Raw genomic sequence first — 24,877 nt, forward strand, 5'->3', positions numbered from 1 at the left:
GTCCATAAACTTTTCAAGTTGTACCAAACCAATACAAACGCTAACTTTTATAAGAAAATTAACGAAATTGGTCACATGAAAATGTGATGAACGGACGAAAATGCCTCTAAAAATGTGGTTACTTGTTGTGCACATGACCAGTTTTCGTTAAATTTTTCAATGGAAGTTAACGTTTGTACTGCTTTGATACAACTTACAAAGTTCGTGGACCAATTGACACTTTTTATAGATAGTAGACCAAATTGAGATTCACTGTAAAGGTCGTGAACCATTTTTATATTTAACCCTTAAAAAAATTTCTAGATAACTGGGTCAAATACAAGACTATTCTTGTCATGACAAGATTTTAAAATCTTGCTATTACCACTTGTAAAGCCAAAACAAGTGGAGCCCACAAGACAAAACAAAACATCTACTACTAAATAGTGGATTCCACGTGGAGGCCCAAGATTGGAGAGAAGAAAAAAAAATTGTGACCATTGGCATGGACCAGGCGTTGACACATGCTTGTGACCGTTGCTAGCCAAGCTACCAATACGTTCTTGATATATCCAATTGGTTACACTTTTTTTCTAATTACCACTAAATTGCCATAGCCAATGACATGTTAAATATATTTAAGGGAGACTTAGAGTTCAGTTTATTTTATGAGTCTTTCTTAGACTAAAATCGGTAGTGATTTAAGGTTTTTAATTAAGTCATTTTATTTTTATTTTTTTGACGGCTTTATGTTAGGTTTTAACTCCAAAATTTTGGGCTCCAGCCAAAATCTCGAAATTAAAACCTAACATGTAGCCTCTACAAAACCCACTCTACATCTTAGGACGGGAAGTATCCTTCAAATAGGCGAAAATACCCTTTAAATTGGGGAATGACTTTATTATGAATTAAAAGAATTTTTTTATAAATTAAAAGGATTTTATTATGAATTAAAAAGATTTTCTTATAAATTATTATATTTTAAAATGATTTTCTTATAAATTTTAAAATACTCCTGATCTCCATCTAAAAATTGTTTTTCTAAATGACCTAAGTTTAATTATCTCTATATTTAATAATACATTATGCATTTTCTTTTCAATAATAATATTTAAATATCAAGTATTTCTTTTTCAATAATAATATTTAAAAATATTTAATATTATATTTATATTAAAGATTTTATTAAAATAACTACAATGAGATAATTATTAAACAATATTAATTTATAAGAATATATATAAATACACTTAATAAATTAAATATGTAAATTTTTACTTTTTACCTCTAATAATGTATAAATTTACGCATTTAGCTAAAAACAAAAGCTAAATTTTTGCATTTAGCCTTACATCTTGCCGTAATGTACATGCTCTAAACCAGCAGGATCACACTAATCAAGGGCAATTAAAATTGCTTTGAAAGACACCTTTTTTTGGATTCTAGTCAAAATGTGCCTTAAACAAAGACTCACACAAACGACAAACTTGCCCACTTAATCCTTACTAGGCTTATTCATATACCATCCCTTTGGCCTTAAGTAGTACTTGTGGTAGCTCTCAGTCTCTTTCTGTATGAATCTCTTCCTACACAATCAATCCAAACCCATCTTCAATTTTTCATTTCTTACATAACCATCTTCCAAAACCATACAGAAATTCTTTCTAGCCACTCTTGCTTAGTTCCCCTTGTCACTCTAGCCTGACCAAAATGGGCAGTTCTAACAGTCCTAGTAATGGCAGCAGGAAAGGCAGTGAATTGTTTCAATTTGCAATGCATTTGGTTCAAGGCAGATGGTTCACAGTGTTTGCTTCTTTTCTTATCATGGCTGGAGCTGGTGCCACTTATCTCTTTGGGGTCTATTCCAAACAGATCAAGTCCACTCTTGGCTATGACCAAACCACACTCAACCTGCTAGGCTTCTTCAAAGACCTTGGTGCAAATGTTGGTGTGCTCTCTGGCCTTATTGGTGAAGTAACCCCAACATGGTTTGTGCTCCTAATTGGCTCAGCCATGAATTTTACAGGGTACTTCATGATTTGGCTGGCAGTCACTGGCAAAATTGCCAAGCCAAAAGTTTGGCAGATGTGCCTTTACATATGCATTGGAGCCAACTCTCAAAATTTTGCAAACACAGGAGCTCTGGTCACATGTGTCAAGAATTTCCCAGCAAGTAGGGGTGTTGTGCTTGGTCTGTTGAAGGGTTTCACTGGGCTTAGTGGAGCTATCATGACTCAAATTTACTTGGCTGTCTATGGAAACGATTCAAAGTCCTTGATTCTTCTCATTGCTTGGCTCCCTGCTGCATTATCAGTGGTTTTTGTGTACACCATTCGACCCATGAAACTTGTTAGGCAACCCAATGAGCTTAGAGTGTTTTATCATTTCCTCTATGTCTCAATTGCCCTTGCACTGTTCCTCATGGTCATGAACATAGTTCAAAAACAGGTTGCTTTCTCTCAAGCTGCTTATGCTGGAAGTGCCACAGTGGTTTGTCTGATGCTGTTTCTCCCTCTTGGGATTGTAATTAGAGAAGAGCTGCTCCTCTGGAACCTCAAGAAGCAACCTGTTGATCCTCCAACTGAGGTAGCCAATGAGAAGCCACAACCAGTTGAAGCAAAACAAGATGGGTTGCCATCAAATTCCTCAATGGAAATGGAGCAGAGAAAAAAGGTATCTTGTTTTGCAGACATATTCAATAAACCAGAGAGAGGAGAAGACTACACCATTTTACAAGCACTCCTAAGCATAGACATGCTAATTTTGTTCATTGCAACACTATGTGGACTTGGGTCAAGTTTGACAGCAGTAGACAACTTGGGCCAAATTGGTGAGTCTCTGGGGTACCCAAATAAAACAGTAAGCTCTTTTGTGTCATTAGTCAGCATATGGAACTATTTTGGGAGGGTCTTTTCTGGGTTTGTCTCTGAAAGCCTATTGGTAAAGTGGAAATTTCCCAGACCCCTAATGATGACCCTTGTTCTTCTTCTCTCATGTGTTGGCTACCTCCTCATTGCCTTTCCAGCTCCAGGTTCAGTTTATGTGGCATCAGTGATCATTGGGTTTTCTTTTGGTGCCCAATTGCCATTGCTTTTTGCAATAATTTCTGAGCTCTTTGGGCTTAAGTACTACTCCACATTGTTCAATTGTGGACAACTAGCAAGTCCACTTGGGTCCTATATTCTCAATGTGAAGGTCACTGGAATGCTGTATGACAGAGAGGCGCTGAAGGAGCTAGCAAAGAAAGGGATGACTAGAGCATCAGTGAAGGAGCTAACTTGCATTGGAAGCCAATGTTATAGGCTATCTTTCTCAATTTTAGCTGCTATCACATTCTTTGGTGCTCTTGTTTCATTGGTTTTGGTGGTGAGGACAAGAGAGTTCTACAAAGGTGACATATATAAGAAGTTTAGAGAGGAATCAGAGGATACATAGATTTTTATTTGACACCACACTATTTCTCAAATGTAAAGTTTGATCAAACTTTATATGTAAACATGCAATGTCAGCTCAGAGTGAAACTGTACCAATAAGCACTTGGACCTTTTCCTGGTGAACAACAAAACCCGTGAAAAAATATTGCTATGCCATATATATATATATATATATATTTATACAGTACAACTCCTGAAATTAAAGATATATTTGAAAGCCAATGGCCCAATCTTTTGTGATTCATGTGGCTTTTTCCTTTTACTTTCTTCCTTGATAGATGCCTAACCTTGTCTGTCACGAGGATTGGCTATGATATATTTTATATCTTGTTTACTAAAACAGCTCCTAGTCTTGGACCTTTTCCTAGGAACAATAAAACCTGTGACAAATTAATTATTGCTAAGATATATACACTGCTTCTGAAGGTTGAAGAGATATATTCGGAACTTGGTAGTCAATTCAGTGGTCCAATCTTTTTGATTTATGTGGCGTTTTCCCTTTTCCTTTCTTCATTGATAGATGGCCTAATCTTGTCTGTCATGAGCAATGGCTATATATGACAAATTGTATATATTGTTTACTATAATTTTTGGTTTAGGTACCACAAATAAAAAGAACAGCTCCAAGTATAAATATTAACATGAAAGGGCGGGGATAATAAACTAATTTTGCATAGATTCTACAATTGCATCTATAAATAATTGGTGGGGGAATGAATTAAGGGTAAGGTATAAGATGAAACTTTCAAGTCCCTCAAGTATTAGTTTTGGAAACTTTGATCACTTCCCACACATAATTGCAGAAGATACCCAAGATGTGAAATTTTTGGTGCAATACTTTTGTACAAAAATCATTGCCAAACTCATTGCAAATAGGATCAAAGACATTCTTCACCACATAATTGGTCCTTTTCAGTCCCTTTTTCATTGTCAAAAGAATTTGAGGACAAATTGACAATATCCTAGTATCCACAGGTTGGGAGCCTTGGACTCCTGGTTATAATTGTCAATTTGCAGTGCAAGTGGTTGGTTAAAAGGTAAGGGTTCACAGTGTTTGCCACGTTTCTCATAATGCCTCGAGCTAGCTAGTATCTCTTTGGTGAGTATTCCAAAGACATCAAGTCGTTGCAGAATATGAACATTTCCTAGAGCTTACTGCTTAGATATGGACTTTCTTAAACAAGTTGTTCTTAGGATCCATAGACATATTTATGTTATATATATGAAAGGAAATTAAACTTTTGTACATCTTCTATTCTTCTATATATATATATATAGAGGCTCCTAAAATAACTTACTAGTTTTTGAGCCTGATATACTAGTTTAGTTAAATTTTAAATAACTTGAAAATTTACTGTCCTAAAATAAAAGGGTTAATTGGAGCAATACTTTTTCAAATTTTCCTTGATTGTTACTTTAGTCCTCTAACTCATTTTTTTTAAATCGAGAGGTCCTTCATGTTTTCTCACTTTAGTCAATTCCATCTAATTCTGTTTACATTTTTGTTAAAATTAGCCATATGTCTCTCACATGACCACCTTTTTTAGAGCAAAAATGTTCATCCACATATGTATTTAAGGCTAGGTATGAGTTTTTGGCACAAATAGAGGTGGGAAGGCTGGGGGTGGATATTTGGCACAATGTAGGGCGGGAATGAAGAGACATTGGGCGAAATAACCAGGGTTAGAGGATGGCGAGGCTAATAGTGTTCATGGACGTTTTTGCTCTTAAAAAAGTGGTAATGTGAGAGGCACATGACCAATTTGAATAGAAATGTAAACGGAATAGACGAAATGGACTAAAGCATGAAAAACTGAAAAAGTTTAAGGACCTCTCGATTTAAAAAACGAGTTAGAAAACTAAAGTGGAAATTGAGGAAAAGTTGAAGGACTATTGCTCTAATTAAGCCAAAATAAAATGACAATAAATAATCTAACAAAATAAAACTCAAATAGTCAAATGAAATAAGAAATAAAATTCATTACCTGATATTAGTTTCTCCCAATATTCCACCTCTATGTAATTTTTAAGATGCATTACTCTTATTTTTAATCTTAAAGATGTCCTAATTAGCATCTCATTCTTAAATATAGCCTTCATATAAATGTGACCACAACATCACAAAATAATTTTTGTGTGAAAGAAAAAGTCATATTTGTATGATTTTTCATAAACAAAAGATATGTTTGCAAAGCAATAAAAAAGTGTCTTGACATACGTATTAGTTTTATTATTATTATTATTATTTTATTTTAAAGTATGAAGTATTCAAATGTAAAACATTTTCAATATTGTGAAGAGAACAAACGTTCTTGTTGAACTAGAGGTCCAAGGCCCAAAGCAAATAGACAACCTAGTACAATGGACTCATGGGCAGGGGACACTCAAACAAGAACTGTCCAAGTGGACTAGAAGGCTGATGAAAGAGTCTGTACATGTAGCATTTCACTCAAAAGCTTGCTATGTACATAATAAATAACATATAAAAACAATGTTAACCCCCTAAAACAAAAGGTAACACCAACATATTTATACAAGCCAAAAGTTGAGAAGTAATGTTAAACCACAATATTAACAAAACATGTACTGCTCTCAACTCATAAGTCATGATTTAGACCAGTGCATGAGCTTCAAGATGTTGTATGTTATCATCATCAAATCTCATCATCTCCGGCGCTTGTGGTATTGGGCCTTGTAAATGTGGCCCAAAGGCTTGCCGACCCACAATACTTGGCCTTCATCCAATAACAATATTAGAGATGCTTCATTCTTCTATATATCAGTCCAGAAAAGAACTGTAAACAACAAGCACTTGGCCTTTTCCGAGGAACAATAAAACCTGTGACAAGTTAATTATTGCTAAGATATATACACTGCTTCTGAAGGCTGAAAAGATATATTTGGAAGTCAATTCAATGGCTCAATCTTTTGTGATTTGTGTGGGTTTTTTTTCCTTTTCCTTTCTTCCTTGATAGATGCCTAATGTTGTTTGTCACGAGGATTGGCTAGATATATATCATAAATTTTATATATTGTTTACCTTAATTTTTTGTTGGACCACAAATCAAAGATCAGCTGATCCCAAGTATGATATTGAATTGTTAACATGAAAGGGTGGGGGATACTAAACTAGTTTTACAAAGATTCTACAGTTACTTCTATAAATGATTGGTGGGGGAATGTATCAAGGGTAAGGTAAAAGATGAAACTTTCAAGTCCCTCAAGTATCAGTCTTGTAAACTTTGATATCACTTCCCACACATAATTGCAGAAGATTCTGATCCAAAGACAGTGAAATTTTTGGTGCAATACTTAATTTGTACTAAATCATTGCCAAACTCATTGCAAATAGGCTCAAAGATATTCTTCACCACATAATTGGTCCTTTTCAGTCCCTTTTGAGCACAAATGGACAATATCCTGTTGGTGCAGGAGAGCTTTTGAAGGTAGGATCCATTGCTTGCTTAGCTTTTGTGTGTTGGGCTTTCTAAGCCCCTTGTTCTTTGTTTCTGGTTGCTCCTTTTCAATTTTTCATGGCTTCTCTATCTCTAGGGCGCCATTATAATTTTTATTTACCCCAAACAATTGTGTTTTGTAAGTGAACAAATGTATTACACCACTAACCCATAAAAGTAAAAATAAAACAAAAGGCAATGCTAATGCCATTCTCACTCATTCATTAGCTTCTTTAACACTTTTAAAAAAATGATAGAATTATTGAATTCGGAGTGCCATATGCTAAACAAAGAGTGTGCAAATAGTAGCTACCACACCCATATATATCAGGTTACTTTCAAGGCTTACAAGCTACTTTCAAGGCCACACCCATTACCTTTTTTTTTTTCTTTTTTTCCCTCAGTTTCATCACCTCCAATACCATTTTTATCCCTGAAACTGATACACTGAGATTTGAAAAGTTGATGATATGGACCGGGCCAGTAAACCCAGTTATCCATATCGATCATGATCGTTATCCTTACATCCAAATTCATCAGTGTGGTTAAAATGTCGTTAAAATTTCTAGTTTCACAATATGTTCTGCATGACTTGTTTGATTGCAGCGTGATGGATTCTTACAACATGATTTCATTTTCTCCAACTTCCATTCTCTCACTTTCTACAAATCTGAATCATTGTACCTCATTAAAACGTAATCTACTAGCCATACATGCAATCCAATGGTCATTATTTGTTTGTATAATCATCGAGTGGTCATAATTTGTTTGTCTGTATGACTATTGGATTATGTTTTAATAAAAGGAGAATAGGAGAGAGAATAAAAGGAGAGGATCCCACTTCATGTTGCCGTATGACTTTCACATTGTTTGTGTTGTTTTTTAATACGGTAAGATCATATCATCATGGTGGTTGCATGCAATAAGGCCTTTTGAGTGCATTTGCCGCCCAGAAAGTGGAAACAAGTATAACTGTATTGCTCAATGAAGACAAGTTCTTATCCACAACAAGTAAATGAAGATAAAAACCCCAAATTTCCATTCTAAATAAAGAAAATCTATAAATATATATATATATATATATATGGTAGTTAAAGGATAAAATTAATGGATAGGGTAGCAGAGGATCCATATCTTAAAACAGAATCACAGTAATCAAGGTAATTAAAGATTCATTGGATTAATCAGATAAAAATTAGCCTTAAACAACGGCTCACACAAACAACCAAGTCACCCACCACCTCTCTACCGTTACTTATACCACATTCATGAGCCAACCTATCTGCCACTTGTGAAATCCAAAATCTCTTCCAATATCTGAAACCCAAATCAATCCAAGTCCAACTTTTATTTTTCTCTTCTTAGATCTCTACCAAAACCATAAAGAAATCAATCTTTCTAGCCACTCTTGCTTAGTTCCTCTTGCACTACATCGATCCATGGCTGAAATGAGCAGTTCTAACACTAGTAATGGAGGTGGTGGGTCATGTCAATTTGCAAAGCAAGTAGTTAGAGGCAGATGGTTCTCAGTGTTTGCCTCCTTTCTCATAATGGCTGGAGCTGGTGCCACCTATCTCTTTGGTACGTACTCCAAAGACATCAAGTCCACTCTTGGCTATGACCAAACCACACTCAACCTGCTAGGCTTCTTCAAAGACCTTGGTGCAAATGTTGGAGTGCTCTCTGGCCTTATTGGGGAAGTAACCCCAACATGGTTTGTGCTCCTAATTGGCTCAGCCATGAACTTTGCTGGGTATTTCATGATTTGGCTGGCTGTCACTGAAAAAATTGCCAAGCCAAAAGTCTGGCAGATGTGCCTCTATATATGCATTGGAGCCAATTCCCAAAACTTTGCAAACACAGGAGCTCTTGTCACTTGTGTCAAGAATTTCCCAGAAAGTAGAGGTGTTATGCTTGGTCTGTTAAAGGGTTTTACTGGGCTTAGTGGAGCTATCTTTACCCAACTTTACTTTGCCATCTACCCAAATGATTCAAAATCTATGATTCTTCTCATTGGGTGGTTGCCTGCTGCACTATCAGTGGTTTTTGTTTACACCATCAGACCAATGAAAGTTGTCAGACGAACCAATGAGCTCAAAGTGTTTTACCATTTCCTCTATATCTCAGTCTCCCTTGCACTGTTCATCCTGGCCATGAGTCTGCTTCAAAGAAAGTTTGCTTTCTCCCAAGCTGCCTATGCTGGAACTGCCACTGTGGTTTGCCTGTTTATGTTTCTCCCTCTTGCCATTGCAATTAGAGAAGAGCTAGCCCTCTGGAACCTCAAGAAGCAACCTATTGATCCTCCAACTGAGGTAGCCATTGAGAAGCCACAACCAAGTGAAGCAAAACAAGAAGATTTTGCACCAACTTTCTCAGTAGAGCAAGTACAGAACACAAACACATCTTGTTGTGGTGACATATGCAATAAACCAGAAAGAGGAGAAGACTACACCATTTTGCAGGCACTGCTAAGCACGGACATGCTGATTTTATTCATTGCAACTTTTTGTGGACTTGGGTCAAGCTTGACAGCAGTAGACAACTTGGGGCAAATTGGTGAGTCTCTGGGATACCCAAATAAAACAATAAGCACTTTTGTGTCATTAGTTAGCATATGGAACTATTTTGGGAGGGTTTTTTCTGGGTTTGTCTCTGAAAGCCTAATGGTGAAGTGGAAAGTGCCCAGAACCCTCATGATGACCATTATGCTTATTCTGTCATCTATTGCCTACCTCTCCATTGCCTTCCCATTCCCTGGCGCAGTTTATGTGGCATCAGTGATCATTGGGGTTTCTTTTGGTGCCCAATTGACATTGCTTTTCACAATCATTTCTGAGCTCTTTGGCCTTAAGTACTATGCTACATTGTTTAACTGTGGACAGCTAGCAAGTCCACTTGGGTCCTATATTCTCAATGTCAAGCTCACTGGAATGCTGTATGACAGAGAGGCATTGAAACAGCTGGCTAAGAAAGGGTTGACTAGAGCATCAGTGAAGGAGTTGATTTGCATTGGGAGTCAATGTTATAGGCTGTCTTTCACAATCTTGGCTGCTATCACATTCTTTGGTGCTCTTGTTTCACTGATTTTGGTGATGAGGACACGAAAGTTCTACAAAGGTGACATATATAAGATGTATAGACAGGATGCTTAGATTTTTGTTGGTTTATCAAGGTGCCAAAAACTTAAACTGGAAAAGAATCTTCAAGGGCACTCTCAGTTTTTTAGTTAGATTTTAGCTAAAATAGCTAGAAAGTCATTTTAGCTAACCATTTTTGTAGGGGCTACTCCAACCATGCTCCTTATTTTAATTAGTCATGACTCATGAATTATTTTTTTTCCTTTGCTTTTATTGAATAATTGCATATCAGATTAATGTTGATTTAGTGTTTGGCAGTGCTTGTAATAAGGTTTTTTTTTTTGGCCAAGGTGCTTGTAATAAGGTTAATCTTGAGAAAAAGAAACGGAATGTGCTTGCAAAAAAAAAAAAAAAACCCTAGTGTGCTTGAAAAATATAAAATTATAGATAGGGCCATAGGGGAGTTGTCTCTTATTACAGCCAGTCAATTTTTCTTCTTTTTAAAAGTTTGTATAAAAAGAAGCCCGGCATTGTAGAAATTCACTCCGCTCTGATAAAATAGCCTTCAAAAAACAATGGCTCACACAAACTCACCCACCTCCCTAGCCTTACTTCTAGCCATTCTGTGGCCTCACTTCTCTATCAGTTCATGGAGGCTATTGTTACTTTTCATTTCCATTATATGAAACCCAAAATTAATCCAACCCCATTTGTACTTTTTTCTTTTCTTTCATCTCTATCAAACATAATCATACACAAATTCTTTCTAGCACACTCTAAGCTGACCAAAGAAGGAATACACCTGCCAATTAGGCTAAACTTAGCAGTTCTAGGACTAGTAATGGCGGCATTGGAAGCTGTGAAATGCTTCGATTTACATTGCATTTGTTTATAGGAAGATGGTTCGTGGTGTTTGCCTCCTTCCTCATTATGGCTGGAGCTGGTGCCACCTATCTCTTTGGGACCTATTCCAAAGAGATCAAGTCCACTCTTGGCTATGACCAAGAAGCAACTTGTTGGGCTTCATCAAGGACCTTGGTGCCAATGTTGGGGTGCTCTCAGGCCTTATTGGTGAAGTAACCCCTGTTTGGTTTGTGCTCCTAATTGGATCAGCATGAATTTTTCAAGCTACTTCATGATTTGGCTTGCTGTCACTGGCAAAATTGCCAAGCCCAAAGTTTGGCAAATGTGCCTTTACATATGCATTGGAGCCAATTCCCAAAACTTTGCATTCACAGGCGCTCGTCACTTGTGTCAAGAATTTCCCAGAGAACAGAGGTGTCATGATTGGCCTGTTGACGGGTTTCACTGGGCTAAGTGGAGCTATCATGACCCAACTTTACTTGACCATCTATGGAAACGATTCGAAATCATTGATTCTTCTCATTGCTTGGCTCCCTGCTGCAATTTCAGTAGTTTTTGTGTACACCATTCGTCCAATGAAAGTTGTGAGACAACCAAATGAGCTCAAAGTCTTTTACCAATTCCTCTACATCTCAATTGTCCTTGCATTGTTCCTCATGGTCATGAGTCTTATTGAAAAAGCAGTTCCTTTCTCTCCGGCACGGTGGCTATTCTGTTGCTCTTTGTCCCCCCTTGGCATTGTCATAAGAGAAGAGCTGGCCCTCTGGGATCTCCAGAAACAGCCTGTTGACCCCCCAACTGAGGTGAAAATTGAGAAGCCAGAAGCAATTGAAGCAAAAAAGGACGAAAAACCAATACAACAAGATGAGAAACCAGAGCCGGCCATCTTGTTTTGCTGACATATGTAACAAGCCACCAAGAGGAGAAGACTACACCATTTTGCAAGCACTCCTAAGCATAGACATGCTCATTTTGTTCATTGGAACTTTTTGTGGACTTGGGTCAAGTTTGACAGCAGTAGACAACTTGGGGCAAATTGGTGAGTCTCTTGGATACCCAACTCAAACAGTAAGAGCTTTTGTGTCATTAGTCAGCATATGGAATTACTTTGGGAGGGTCTTTTCTGGGTTCATCTCTGAAATCCTTTTGGTGAGGTGGAAAATTCCCAGACCATTAGTAATGACATGTGCTCTTCTTCTCTCATGCATTGGCCTCCTTCTCATTGCCTTCCCAACCCCTGGTTCAGTTTAAGTGGCATCAGTGATCATTGGGTTCTCATTTGGAGCTCAATTGCTATTGCTTTTTACAATCATTTATGAGCTCTTTGGGCTCAAGCACTTTGCCACATTGTTCAATTGTGGACAAATAGCATGTTCTCTGGGGTCATATGTTCTGTATGTGAAGCTCAATGGAATGCCGTATGATAGAGAGGCGATGAAAGAGCTGGCACAGAGAGGGTTGAAAAGGTTACAAGTGAAGGAACTGACTTGCTTTGGGAACCACTGTTTTTGGATGTCTTTCTCAATTTTAGCTGCCATCACATTCTTTGGTGCTGTTGTTTCACTCATTTTGGTGTTCAGGACAAGAGCCTTCTACAAAGGTGACATATATGAGAAGTATGGACAGGATTCATAGGCTTAATTTACTCTTTTTTTTTTTGGCCATTAGTTTTTCATGTGATATTTAGCTTCTTTGTTTCCTAGTCCCCTAATATTTTGATGGATTGTTACTTTTGCATGGATAAGGAGATCGATATCTGTGCTCTAGTGGAATTCATAAGGAGAGTGTGAAAAACGTCCCCTTTGTATTATCCTCTTTAGTCAAATGATTGCCGTATATATCTGCTAAAAGTCTTAAAGTAATTTCACTTGGAAAGAAAAATTCTTAAACTGCCTAAACCTATCTAATTGGATTTTAAATCATTTGAAAAAGCTGCTATATATTATTCATTTTAGAAAGAAAGGGAGGCAGTACCGCAGTAGTGCTCCAATTTTATGTTTTTTTTTATTATTTGTATTCCCAATTCTACCATTAATACATTTTGACTTTTCATAACCTTTTAACTTCATTTTCTTGTTTATTATTGTTTGCAAAAACCTGCATTTCCTTCTTTGCAGCATTCATCAATAAGTACAGTATTACTGTACTACTGATCCTGTGATCAGTCCAAAGTTCCAAACCACCTGTCGTATATATTCATCTCCTCAACAAGCTTTTGTAGCTTCCTTCAAATGTCAAACCTTGCAACGGCCATTTATGAGTATATTATATGTAATTAAATTTGGTTTGATATCTTTCCTTAACATTTTTTGATATAGATCAATTTTCTCGTTCTTATATACAACTAATTTGCATCATCCAACCCACACCCCAGGCCTTCTACTATGGAGAGAGCCAAAATTTGTGACCCAAACTCATTTTGGGTCTCAAATAGTGTCAAAATTTATTGCAATCTCACACTATATATATCCCTTCATTGAGATTTCAAGCCGCTAATTGATAGAATTAGAGCATCCAACCCGAAACCAATTGGCAATGGGTGGAGAGGCCCAAGACTTATAAGCACATATGCTAAGCCTTAGTTTTCCGATGTGGGACACTGCTCCACATTACTCTCAACACGCCCCCGCACGTGTGGCGATATTTTGAGCCTTACACGTGAACAAATTATATTGGGTGACGTGGGAGCACGTGTGACCGTTGGGCCTTACACGCGGATAACCAAGCTCTGATACCATGATAGAATTAGAGCATCCAACCCGAAACCAATTGGCAATGGGTGGAGAGGCCCAAGACTTATAAGCACATATGCTAAGCCTTAGTTTTCCGATGTGGGACACTGCTCCACATTACTCTCAACACTAATCTCACATACAGTTGGAGTCCCTAAGTTACACTTGAAAATATCATAAATTTGCTCCCAAAATACTGGGTCATATTTTCCGGCCTAAGTGTTGTATGAGACCTAATTGTTACCCAAATATGAGTATAGGCTACAAATCCGAGAACCATAATGGAAGGCCTAACAAATCATTGATCAAAACACTCGTTACACATTGTGTGCATCAAAATGTTGAAATTATACACCTTTGGTAGAAACCCAAAATAAAAAATCTCCAAATGTCCCCAAGCAACCACAGGTGAGTTCAACTTCATAATTTTATCTAGTAGATAGCCACCACAAGCATGAAATGGGACTCGATTATTAGATGTGTGTTTACATATGCATTGGAGGCAATGCCCAAACTTTTGCAAATACTGGAGCTCTTGTCACTTGTGTCAAGAATTTCCCAGAAAGCAGAGGTGTTTTGATGGGTGTGTGAGAAATGGTGCTTTTGTATAGAAAGAAATGGTGCTTTTGTATAGAAAGAAAGGTGCTGCTTTGGGTTTATTTGGATTAGACTTAATTTCTTTTTCTTTTTTTTGTCAACTTATTAGGAATAGACTTGGGATCCATTTTCTTATTTTTAATTTTTTGTGGTCCACACTTACATTGTATATATCTTTTCTTGGATGATGTATTGTGATAAGATGACGAGTAGCTTGCCTAATTTCTAATGCATGGAGTATTTGTGCATCTAATTTTGGGTGGGTAAGTTTGGCATTCTCCATGGCCATGAGTTTTTCATGTTGTAGTCAGCTTTCTGTTTTGTAGTCCACTAATATTTTGATAATTAATTTCCAATATAAATCATGGCCGGATTAATTAATAAATCTTATTCATATAAGACAATAATAACAAGAATACAACAGCAAACACTACAATAGATATTGAGAATATATGTGAAACCTAACCAAAAAAAAAATCATGAACAATAAAATCCTCACAATCTCTTTCACACAAGTATACAGTGGACTAAGCCACCATCAAACATAAAAACCAAACCATATGTTCCCAGAAGCTCTGAAGACTCTCCAGCATGCATCTAAGGAATTAATTAGATTGTTGAATGAGGCAGAAGCATGGCATGCCAAGTGGGTTCAGTTTGATGGGGGTGGGGAAAAGAATGGAATAGTAGTACTTGGGATTGAAGGGATTGTTGGCAATGGAGGTAGTGTCACTTTTGGGGAAGGGGGCAATGCTGGTTTTGGCAAAGATGGAATTTGGGAGCTTGGAAATGGTGGCAGAGTTGGCAGTGTAGGCAATTGGGTAGAGGGCAATGGTGGCAATGAGGGCTTTGGCAGAGTTGGGGCAGTTGGAAGTGTAGGAAAAGGGGCTAAGGGTAAGGGTGGTAATTGGGTCTTGGGCAGAGTTGGTACTGAGGGCAGTGGAGGCAGTGGAGGTAATGTGGGCTTGGGCAGAAATGGAGTTGCTGGTGTGTCCAAGAGGTGGCGGGCTGCTAGGCCCATATGGGTGCTTGAGAGTGACAACACCACCACCATAGACATAATGAAGAAACACTTGGGAAATGCCATGGTTGAGACTTGAGAGGGGGATGAAGTTGAAGGGCAATTAAACACTTCAATTGTTTTGTGTTGTGAAGAGCAGAGAGTGTCCATTGGGTTTTTATAAGAAAATATGTGGAGAGAGTTTGAGGACTTGGAAGCAACAACATGAGTTTGATGAGTTGTGGTTGGAGGAAGGATGAAAAAGCATAGGTTTGTTTACCTCCCTAACCAAGTTCAGCATAGGTTTGTTGACAAAAACTGTGAACTAGTTCCAAATTCAGCATAGGTTTGTTGATAGGTTATTGAACAAACCAAAGACTAGCCAAATAAAGAACCAACCAAAGACCAGAAAAAATATGATGGGACTATGGGAGCCACCTCAGAGTTCTGTTGGATACATTTTTTATTTTTTTTTTGTCAACTGATGGCTTGAGCCTTGACCTGCATGGCTTGTGTCTGGTGGGTTGGGAATTGGGATAACAAATATACAATTACATAGAATCTTTTTCTGGGTTTTTTTAAACTCCAAAACTAAAAATGGCATAATAGGCCGGTCCTCACGCTATATGCGGTGATGGAGAAAAACTTGAGTGAGAGGTTTCCTGCCACCTCATCATGCTCAATGGCACAACCATCCACTCAAAACTTGTCATATATTTAACTTTAATTATAAGTATTTCTTTTCATTTTTATTGTTTTATCAATAAATAAAAAGCTGAAAAAAAAAAAAAATCAAGAATAGCCCAACTCTACAGCACTACGCCAACCACCATAATCGCAGATTGAGTAATATTTTTATTTAAGAAAAATAGGTCTATTAATTTTAATTACTAAATTTTAATAATTTTTTAGTTTAGATACTAAAATTAAATAGTATTTTAAATTAGGTAAATTATGACTGTCTTGGTAAATTGAAAGAGACAACTCACACCACTATACTATGTATTATTTTGAGTAAAAGTATTGTTTTGACCTCTATTTATATTATATTGTAGTATAATTTTTTTAAAAAAAATTCAATTAAGTCACAACTTAACTGTGATTGTCTCACAACTTAGATGTGACTGTCGTTCAGTTACAACTAAATTTGAAGTTGTGAGTGTCGTATAGTCACAACCAAATGTAAAGTTAAGACTACATTAGCAAATTTTCAAGATAATATAAAAGCCTCAAGGGTAATTTTGTTAAAACTTTATAAATTTTAACTAACACTCATCATATGTGGGCCAAAGGACAAAAATGTCAAATGGAAAAGGCTCAAATCAAAGGGGTCAACATGTTTGTGACCTAATCTAAAAAACTACATTTAAATTTGGTAGTTCAATTGAAATATTATATGGTTTTCATGCTATACTAAAAAATTATTAGGATTTGGTATTTAATCCTAATTTTCTAAAGAAAAATTAGTAGATAAAAAAATGAATTTTTTAATTTTATACAAGGGTAAAATAGAGATTTTATTCTAATTTAACAGAAAATGTGACGGAGGTGCCATATTGCTACACGGTGCAAAGTCTAGACGGTAAATAGTAAATTTTTTTTGTTTGGGTGGTAAATGCACACCCTTCCATAGTCTAGGTGGTAAATGTGCAAATTTCTTTATATTCTATAAGTTGTACCTCGAAATCCTAGAGTCTACAGTAGACATGAACCAAAGTCTGGTGGATGAATTATGACCGTGTGATTAGAGCATAATTAATTCCATTTTGAGGAATGTTATTTACCTTCTCCTTTATATTTTCTATTTTAACCTTCTCCTTTATTATTTTAATTCTGCAATATAGTCTCATATTGAGATCGTTCATTTTTTAGATCACCCTTTGAAGATATCTCTACAAATAATCAACCAAATCGAAAATTGTTTGATCAGGTAACTGTTATCAAATAAACAAAAGGTGAATCTAGCTACAAAATCAACCAAACGATTTCCGATTTGGTTTTTTTTGCAAAGATAATCTTTAAAGGATAATCTGAAAAATGAAATGCTCCGATGATACTAAATCTTTAAAGGATAATCTGAAAAATGAAATGCTCCGATGATACTAAATAGGGCTGGGCACTAAAACCATAAACCGAAAACCAAACCGATTTTATCTCGTTTTGTGTCAATTTCGTGCCAAAAAATGATATCAGCCATCATCCTATATTGGACCCAAACCATACCGAATTTCAATGGGATGAGATTGGTTTCCACATCTCAATCCCAATTGATCCCGTACATTGCCGGTTATATTTAATTTTATTTTTTTATTAAGTGTGAAAAAAATTATATATATTCCTTTGAACTTGATATAATAATTAATAATTGTATACCTATTATAGAGAAAACTGAACCCCTATTATAATTTGTATATGTTTATAAGTTTATTATAATTTATAATTATTGTTTATAATTTATGGTTTATAATACTAGATAGTTTATAATTGTATATAATAGTATACTACTATACTCTATACCCTATACTTTTTTTTTGGTAAGTATACTAGTATAGGGTTTGGACTTTAGAGTATACTAGTATATGATATAGGGTTTAGACTTTAGAGTATACTAGTATAGGGTATAAAGTATAGAATATACTAGTATAGGGTATATAGTTTTAATGGAGCATTTAATTAATGTTAGGTGAAAAATTAACAATTTAAAGGGTGTTAGGTGTAAACTAAATGACTTGTTCTTATTAGATAAAAAAAAAAAAAAAGTATAGGGTATAGGGTATAGAGCATACTAGTATAGTGTTTGGACTTTAGAGTATACTAGTATATGATATAGGATTCAGACTTTAGAGTATACTAGTATAGGGTATAAAGTATAGAGTATACTAGTATAGGGTATAAAGTATATAATATACTAGTATAGGGTATATAGTTCTAATAGAGCATTTAATTGTTGTTAGGTGAAAAATTAACAATTTAAAATGTGTCAGGTGTAAAGTAAATGACTTAGTCTTATTGGATTAAAAACAAAAAAAATAGGGTATAGAGTATACTAGTATAGGATTTGGACTTTAGAGTATACTAGTATATGATATAGAGTTTAGACTTTAGAGCATACTAGTATATGATATAGGATTTAGACTTTAGAGTATACTAGTATAGGTATAAAATATAGAATATACTATTATAGGGTATATAGTTCTAATAGAGCATTTAATTGCTGTTAGGTGAAAAATTAACAATTCAAAGAGTATTAGGGGTAAAGGGTGAATGACTTGGTATTATTGGATTATAATAAATATATTTCCTTGTAAAGTAATAAACACAAGTAACTGGTGGCATGATGGGTCTGTGCTCCTTTGTAGCTTTTTCTTGGTTCCAAGTTCGAGTCTACTTTTAAGTGTTATTGTAAATATTTTGCTGATAGAGAATTTTGTAATTGGTTCCGATCACATCCCATCCCGATTCCAACCAACAACTCCGGGATGCGATCGGGATGAGGTCCATTTCGACTCATCCCTAACACTAAACTGTTTACACAACGAAGTTTGTGAGCCGGGCAGCCTTACCAGCCCACCAAGCCCAAACAGAAAATAACAGGCCATGAGGTTACGTTATATAACCGCGCCCTTTCAAAGCAGCCACAAACTTTGGCGCCTCTCATTTTCTGAAATTTGAGAACCAGAGAAGAAGAAGACGAAACGAGAGGAAGATGATGATGGACGTTGATAACCTTCTCGATTTTGAGTCAGAAGACCCACTTCTCGATCGTCCTTCTGTTACTAAGAAAAGGTTTTTCATATTTTTTTGGCTTTTGACCTTTATCCCAGTCTGGGTATTTAGGGTTTGCTTTCATGTTAGTGTTACTTCAATTGGTATTTTTCTTTTTATCGTTTTCCACTTTACTTTTCTCAGTTTGTTTTCCTTTTAAGTGAATTTATTCCTTTTAAGTTTTAGACCTTTTTTCCCCTTAATAAAATCAAAACCTTGAAGTTGATTATGCATGATTGTTGTTCATATTTATCACAAATTCTTGGATTCAAGTGACAATAATGAAAATTCAGTAACTTGAACAGGCACTGTATCTATTTTATATCGAATTAGAGCTTACTAACAGAGAATGTACACTAGGATTTCCATAAAACTTGAGTGTATGATTTTGCCCAGTAATTGATGAACATGGTATGATTCTTTTTGTGTAATCTTTTCCTTTGGTGGTAATTTAGGAAGAAGCTTATTGGGTTGGATGACCTGTTGACTGATTTCTACATGGAAGAAGGCAAGCTTGTTGAAAAGGAATCTAAACGGGCAAAGGCACCAAGGAATTACGATTCAGATGAAGAGGATAATCATAAAGAGGCTTCGGTCTATGAACTTGTCGATAAGTGTGAAAACCAGGCAGATAAACTTACCTGTTCTAATATTTTCTGGTGTTATTTGTATACCATGTATCTTCTTTTGTAATTCAAAATATATACTCTCTCACACAGATGAAAGAAATAGGCGGTACTGAGGATAGCTTTGTGTGGGGCATATGCGTTTTCGGAGACCAGGTTTTCATCGAATATATACAATATCTACATTGTGATACCTAATGCTTGCTTATTGTTCTGAAGATTTTGATAGGAGTTGATCTTTGAATTGTTAGTAGTTTCTTAGTCTTTGTTTAAACTTTGTGAGTGCAGAAAACCCCACCTCCTCTAACTTTTCCTGAGCTTAAGCATTGCACACTCTTGCAGTCTTTCATGAACAATAAGCTCAATTCTGTGGTTGAAATCTCTACAGAAAATGGTTAGTTATATTGATTGCCTCCTTTAAGTTATCACTGGTGTTTTTTTTTTTTTTTTTTAACTTGCAGTTTTGCATCAACATGAATTTCCTTTTGTGCATATTATGGCTGTTAGAGTCATGTGGCCTTGTAAAACTTTTTTGCATCAACATGAATTTCCTTTTGTGCTTATTATAGCTGTTAGAGTCATGTGGCCTTGTAAAAACTTATATTAGTTACTTTTTAATATGCTGTGCAGGAGACTCTTTCCTCGAAGGATTATTAGTAAATGGATGGCTTTCAAAATTGGTTTTCTCCAGTGGTCATGTAGAAAAATCAGTAGCCACATGGACTTTTAATTTGAGTGAGTTTATTCGTCATTCCTATCTTTCCTTTTTAATACTCATGAAAGTTCTTGTGTTAATCCTTTTTTTTTGTCAGTGTTGTATTCATCGAAAGAGGAGTTGAGGACATCTGCATGTGACTTCTGGTGTGCTATTCTCTCATCTGGAAATGAGGTGAACTTGATCTTTGTTTTGTTGCTTCAATCAAGGTTTGATTGTATGATTTGTTAAAGAATGTTAATTCTGGTAATTAATTCCTGACAGGTTGATCCACAGCCTGTCAAAAGTGATTGGTTTCCTAGTTATTCTGAATTAAAAATAGCTCTTGAAAACTATGGTTTTCTATTCAAGTTTTCATCTAACACGAAATCTTTCCATTCCAGTAAGTTTTCTTACCTTCTTACCAGTTTTATGCATAATTCAGATTAGATGGTGTTTGTTTTTTTTTTTTTTGTAAACAGGAGAAATATATTTATCCCTTCTTCTTAAGTAATCTATGTGATGATACTTGATAAAAATGTCCTTTATTATGTGTAAGTACAGTAAAGTGAAGAGAACTATATTCACTGCCTTCATGTATTGGAAGGATTTTTTGGATTGTGGTGATGTTGATGTTACTGTGCCACATATTTACTTGGTATACCTGGGCATAGAAATGTACCCAGTAATATGTGCTCCATATTCAGTTGGCCTACTGCCAATAAAGAAACAAAACTCTAGTGTTCAAAGGGTTTATTTACTCTTCTAATCTGACATATGTCTCTTAGGATGTTTTTCTTTATGGTACTTGAATATGAATATACATGAGTAGTGTTTTTTTGGATTCTCTATTATAGTTTATTTATTTTCCAATTTCTTTCCCATTTTTCCTTTATATTTCTTGTCATCTAATATACCAAATGGGTCTAGAAATTTCAAAGTTTTGCATGCTTTTTATATTGTCTCCTCACAGTACTTTTTAATTTGCCTTCTAGATTCTGCTTGTAGAGGTCCAGCTCAAAATATTAGAGCTTGGATTAAATTTTCAACTGCTTCTTTGCAAGTAAGGTAAGGAACAGCTGGAAATATTACTTTCACAACACATACAAGTGCCATTTGCTTGTTGCATCATTGCTCAGACAGTTGATTCATAGGTTGATATTTGTAATTGAGTTTAGGAAATGCTTATGAACAATTTGGAAATATGTTTGATTTTCATTGTTTTTATATTGTTGATATGATGCTTATTATATTTACAGGAGCAAAATGGCTATGTATTTGGCCTCAGAAGCCGAAGAGTTAATTGAAGTCATTATTTGTCTGTTTTTAGACCACCAGCTTCAAGGTCTGTTTGTGCTTTTGTATGAATGCATGCAATCAGCTATCAGTTATTTCACGGACAAAGAATGGGAATCTAGCTGTAAGAAGATAGCAAAATCTCTTGCTTGCAGGTTATTGACTCTACTGGTTGATTATTTTTTATCCACATATATGTAGTTGAATTGAACTTTTTGCTAATTTGAATGGTGATTGCTCTACAATGTTGAGCAGAGTTCTTTATTGATTTTATAGTTTCGTGCACCTTTTTTAATGATATGTGTTTATTTCTTAAAAAAAAAAAAAATCATATATTTTAAAGTTTGCCGATTGGGACTAGAAAGGTGGTTTGTTCAAACAGATAGCACATGCACATAAGATTATAATTGCCATGTTCATAATCCATGGTTTTTGGTTACTTTGGATATCTGGACTATCATAGAAAGCCCTAGTGGAAAATTTCAAAACAAGAAGTTTGAAGTTTTAGAAACTAGGTACTTGATGTTCCTATTTAGCACTTGGTCATTGTGCCATTTAAATATACACATTGTTCTTGGTCATGGTTAAAAGAAGGGGGGGGAGGCAAAATAATCGAAGTCATTTCCTTTTGCTTTTTAGTTTCTTTACTTCTCCCTTATTGTTGCTGATTTTATGACATGCAGAGTCCCTAAGGGTGTGAACTGCCTTAGAATTGTGGAATGTATTTCAGGAGTCAATACTCGTAGTAAGCTGTTCAGAAGTACAGTTGCCTATCAAACCCTTCTTAGTTGTTTTGGTAATAAGGTACTGAACTTGATTACAAACTTGTTGAACATATATTACTAAATATGCTTTTATTCTAAATTTTATCGAACAATTGTTCCAACTAAGTAAGTTAACCTGCTAATAAAATAGAAGGATCAATCACACTTTTCACACCTGTTGTTTAGGCCAAATTTCACTTTGGTCCCTGACATTTCAATGTTGCAATGTTTGCCTTCCATTGACATTGCAGAGACTGAAACTCCAGTGATCAAAGTGAAATTTGGCCCAAACTACAGAGGTGCAAGTGTAATTGACCAGAAATAGATACATTCTCTATGCAATAAGACTTGATTTTTAATACCATATGCATCTAAAAGTAGATTCTATAGTCATTAATTAATGTCTCTTTTCTTATTGTTATTATTTTCATACACTTACTTTTGTTTATATATTATCAGCAAGATTTAAATTGCGTTATGATTGCATCCTACTCCTCTACCTTGTAAACTCATACCCCTAATCATGTATTTCTGGAAAAATAAAAGGTACTTGATGGTTGTTGAAATAGATCAAATTTATCAGTTCCTAACAGCTCAGATTTTAGGGAAATTGGTAATTTGTCATACTATCTCAAAGCGGTAGATCCTGTAGCCCTTCAAGGTAATTTACGAAATTTAAGGCCATATATGAGAAGAGTATTTAGAGCCTATGTAAGAAGGGAAAGAAGGGACATCCCTATTGTATAATGAAAAAATTTTGTATTTCACACCTTCAATAAAATACTTTCCCACGAGCCTGAGAAGTGAGAGTTGAGAAAATAAAGCAATGCATTACTGATGTTCATTGAGTGAATGTGTGTTGCTTATTCACTAAATCCTAGTCCTTTGACTACAAAAGACATTATTGGTAGTTTAAAATATCTGTATGTGTTATCTTTTGCACCTTAATTGCATAACTCTGATTTCACATTGCTGCCTGACTTGATGCTTTTCCTCAGGCCCTTAACGAAGAAGAGATCCTAAAACTGCTTGTCCAAATAAATGTGAAAGACAAAAGTTGTGATTTTTTCAAGATGTACATATACTTGGTATTGACAGAGAATTGGCTCTTGTCTAATCAACTATTACAAGACAAGCCAGTCTTGAATGAAATGTGGGGCCTCTACTTACGAAATTGTTCTTGCCTGATCACCAATACAGATTTGAGAACTTTTGCATCTAAGGTATGGAATCAAACTTATTTGTTTTCTCCCTACACGGCTACACCTAAGTGGGTATATTAAAAGTATTTTCCGCGTTGCAGGTCCGTAATAAGGCGTCATATCTTCTGCAAGCCACCGCCAGCTAATAAAAATTGGCAAGTTGAAAGTATGTATATTATCCACCTGAAACCAAAAATAAAATATAAGACTAGAAAATGATGCATGCTAGTATCATCTACTCTGTAGAGATGCTTGATATCTAATCAATGTGTTTTGTGAATGTGTACTCAACAAAGGGTAGTGGAAAGAAGCAGGTAGAAAATGGCCTGATGCGTTAATGTTGGTGAATTGCTAATTACTGGAGCTGTGTTCAGTTCCTGCCCTTTTTTGAGCTTGGACCAGCAAGATCCTGAAGCAGGTTGTTTTGAAGCATATTGGGGCTTGCCTCTAGTTGTTCGAGGGAATGCTTGTTTTCTTTGCTTCTTTCCTCCCTCGCTTGTTTCTATGTAATATTGATAGATATCGGTTATTAAAAATTGTATTATAGAACTTATTTACTCTTGAGCTAATTGGAGAGTGGAGACAAATGCAGAGTAGTAACAAAGACTTCCCCTACTTGATTTTAAAATGCCTTGGATTTTTCTTTTTTCAACCCTGAATTAGAGTGGGGAAAATGATTTTATTTTAAGTGGGTTAGCTTAATAGGATAATGAAACTTATGCAAATACCTTTTTAACCTTAATTATAATTGATGTTTAAGTTTTTTTTTTTTGTTGTTGTAGAAATTGATGTTTAAGTTTGAGTGCAACTATGTACACACCTCTAATTTTCTCACCTTGCACCATTTCCTCTTTAAATTTAATACAATTTCTCAATAGACACTCCATAACCCTTCCGAAACACATTACACCAAACAAACAAAAAAGGTATATATCATACCCATGATGACCGATCCCAAATCCCTCACATAACGCAAAGCATTTCGTGGCCAACACTAAGGTGACATTTTGAGCTTCAGCTCCAATAGATTGATCCCTTGAATCTCGACAAATAAATTCAATCGATGCTTAATGCATCAAAATTTAGAAGCACCTCTCGAGGCTCGAATAGTCGACAAGAGCTTTTTGTGGCGATTAAAATAATAGAAAAAAGATTTGGCCTCACGTTTAGAAACATGACTAATTTATATATTGTATTTTTATTATTTAATTTATGTTTGATTTCATTTTAATTCTTAATTTTAACCAATTTATTCTTTTAATTTGTTAACAATTTAATATATAACCCTCTCGACCAAAAAAGAAAACAATTTAATATAGCCCAAGCTGCCCAACGTTATATTTACATTTAGACACTAAACTATAGAGGTATTTCAATTGTATCTATTATCTA

General features: G+C 35.5%; 3 protein-coding genes and 1 pseudogene across 5 annotated transcripts; all 4 read left to right on the plus strand.

Annotated features, from left to right (window-relative positions):
• The first annotated feature begins 1,583 nt into the window (after positions 1 to 1,583).
• Positions 1,584 to 3,560, plus strand: LOC147298883 (protein NUCLEAR FUSION DEFECTIVE 4-like). The gene has a single exon (XM_086249609.1). It carries the CDS (start codon positions 1,690 to 1,692, stop codon positions 3,412 to 3,414), a length of 1,725 nt encoding a protein of 574 aa, XP_086105735.1. The 5' UTR covers positions 1,584 to 1,689; the 3' UTR covers positions 3,415 to 3,560.
• A 4,620-nt stretch (positions 3,561 to 8,180) lies between these two features.
• Positions 8,181 to 10,020, plus strand: LOC147298884 (protein NUCLEAR FUSION DEFECTIVE 4-like). The gene has a single exon (XM_086228812.1). It carries the CDS (start codon positions 8,308 to 8,310, stop codon positions 10,018 to 10,020), a length of 1,713 nt encoding a protein of 570 aa, XP_086084938.1. The 5' UTR covers positions 8,181 to 8,307.
• A 574-nt stretch (positions 10,021 to 10,594) lies between these two features.
• LOC147298885 (protein NUCLEAR FUSION DEFECTIVE 4-like) lies at positions 10,595 to 12,444 on the plus strand (annotated as a pseudogene).
• A 6,129-nt stretch (positions 12,445 to 18,573) lies between these two features.
• On the plus strand, positions 18,574 to 24,172 carry LOC147298886 (actin protein 2/3 complex subunit-like protein). Of its 3 annotated transcripts, none has more exons than XM_086250615.1 (13): positions 18,574 to 18,924; positions 19,359 to 19,530; positions 19,623 to 19,685; positions 19,818 to 19,923; positions 20,160 to 20,264; positions 20,342 to 20,418; positions 20,509 to 20,626; positions 21,219 to 21,291; positions 21,483 to 21,674; positions 22,203 to 22,323; positions 23,282 to 23,506; positions 23,587 to 23,651; positions 23,787 to 24,172. In XM_086250615.1, the coding sequence occupies exons 1-12, from the start codon at positions 18,845 to 18,847 to the stop codon at positions 23,629 to 23,631; spliced, it is 1,377 nt and encodes a 458-aa protein (XP_086106741.1). In that variant the 5' UTR covers positions 18,574 to 18,844; the 3' UTR covers positions 23,632 to 23,651; positions 23,787 to 24,172. The 3 variants fall into 3 exon arrangements, with proteins under 3 accessions (XP_086106741.1, XP_086106732.1, XP_086106750.1); XM_086250606.1 differs by having other exon boundaries at positions 23,782 to 24,170; XM_086250624.1 differs by lacking the exons at positions 23,587 to 23,651; positions 23,787 to 24,172 and adding an exon at positions 22,535 to 22,582 and having other exon boundaries at positions 23,282 to 23,392.
• The last annotated feature ends 705 nt before the right edge of the window (positions 24,173 to 24,877 follow it).

This window comes from Dryas octopetala, chromosome 1, assembly GCF_963921425.1.
Source record: "Dryas octopetala chromosome 1, drDryOcto1.1, whole genome shotgun sequence".
NCBI classification, from domain to species: domain Eukaryota; kingdom Viridiplantae; phylum Streptophyta; class Magnoliopsida; order Rosales; family Rosaceae; genus Dryas; species Dryas octopetala.